The sequence below is a fragment of the Puntigrus tetrazona genome, chromosome 3, assembly GCF_018831695.1.
Source record: "Puntigrus tetrazona isolate hp1 chromosome 3, ASM1883169v1, whole genome shotgun sequence".
NCBI classification, from domain to species: domain Eukaryota; kingdom Metazoa; phylum Chordata; class Actinopteri; order Cypriniformes; family Cyprinidae; genus Puntigrus; species Puntigrus tetrazona.
The window spans coordinates 4,873,760-4,874,701 of record NC_056701.1 but is presented as its reverse complement, the minus strand read 5'-3'; the positions used below and the strand labels follow the sequence as shown (position 1 = coordinate 4,874,701).

Genomic DNA, 942 nt, shown 5'->3' with positions numbered 1-942 from the left:
TTAAACATTTTTTTTTTTTAAGCTTAGAAGTATTTTATTAAATTTTATTTAGTTTACAGCAGTTTCTTTTCTCGGCAATGACTGTGTTTGTTTGCACAATATTATCACATTGCTGTTACAGTCTATGAACTTCTAAAGGCATTCTGCATGTACCATATCATACGATTATTTCTAACTTGTCATGATTGATCATGTCAGATCAGCAGTTTTTCCACACAATATGTAGGAGCAGGTCATTATGGGAACTGTGGTTGTGGTTGAATCTGAGGCTGATATGGGCTCCTCCAGCACAGCAGCAGGTCCTGGGTCAGCCGTAGTCAGCACAATAAACACAGTAATTGTGGTCTGTCTGTCTGCTGGAAGAGGCAACCGATTTCTGCCTGCTGCACAAAGACTGTGTTAGACTGAAATTTCACCACATATCATATGTAAACACATATATAATCATGCTTTTGTACGTAGCTCCTTGTTTATGTGTGTGCGGCGCACTGTAAAGAGCCTCTGCCCCACAGTACTGCAGACACTCATGGGACCAAATCCAGATGTTCTCTACCCTCAGTGTCATTTTAAACACTCCCTATTGCCTTCCCCACTGGGACTGTATGTGCGTGTGAGTGTGTTGTTGACATAAGCGCTGTCATTCCTCTGTATTTTGTCATGTTCAATCCAGTAACAGTTTTTCTACTTTTTTTTTGGTTTTAGGGCACCTTGGCTTCCAGGACAGTTTCGTCACATCAGGTGTCTTCACCGTCTCTGAGCTCGTGCGAGTCTCACAGAGTAAGTTTTCTACAACTCTCTTCACACTGCAGAAAAGTGTTTTGGCTTATTTTACAACAAACAACAACGCATGCGATATTAAAACTTGTTTCTGTTCAATGTGTCTTTAATATGAGTGTAGTTTTAAAAATGTGGGTCAATTAAAAAAAAAAAAATAAATTATAT

The 942-nt window shown here is 39.2% G+C and overlaps 1 protein-coding gene across 1 annotated transcript in view; it reads left to right on the top strand.

Annotated features, from left to right (window-relative positions):
• The window catches only part of LOC122342176 (nuclear factor 1 A-type-like), a 43,213-nt gene that overhangs the window by 12,465 nt on the left and 29,806 nt on the right, over positions 1-942 (top strand). Inside the window, exon 4 of the mRNA XM_043235992.1 lies at positions 703-777. Coding sequence (XP_043091927.1) covers positions 703-777 — 75 coding nt within the window. The remainder of the gene's footprint in view (positions 1-702; positions 778-942) is intronic.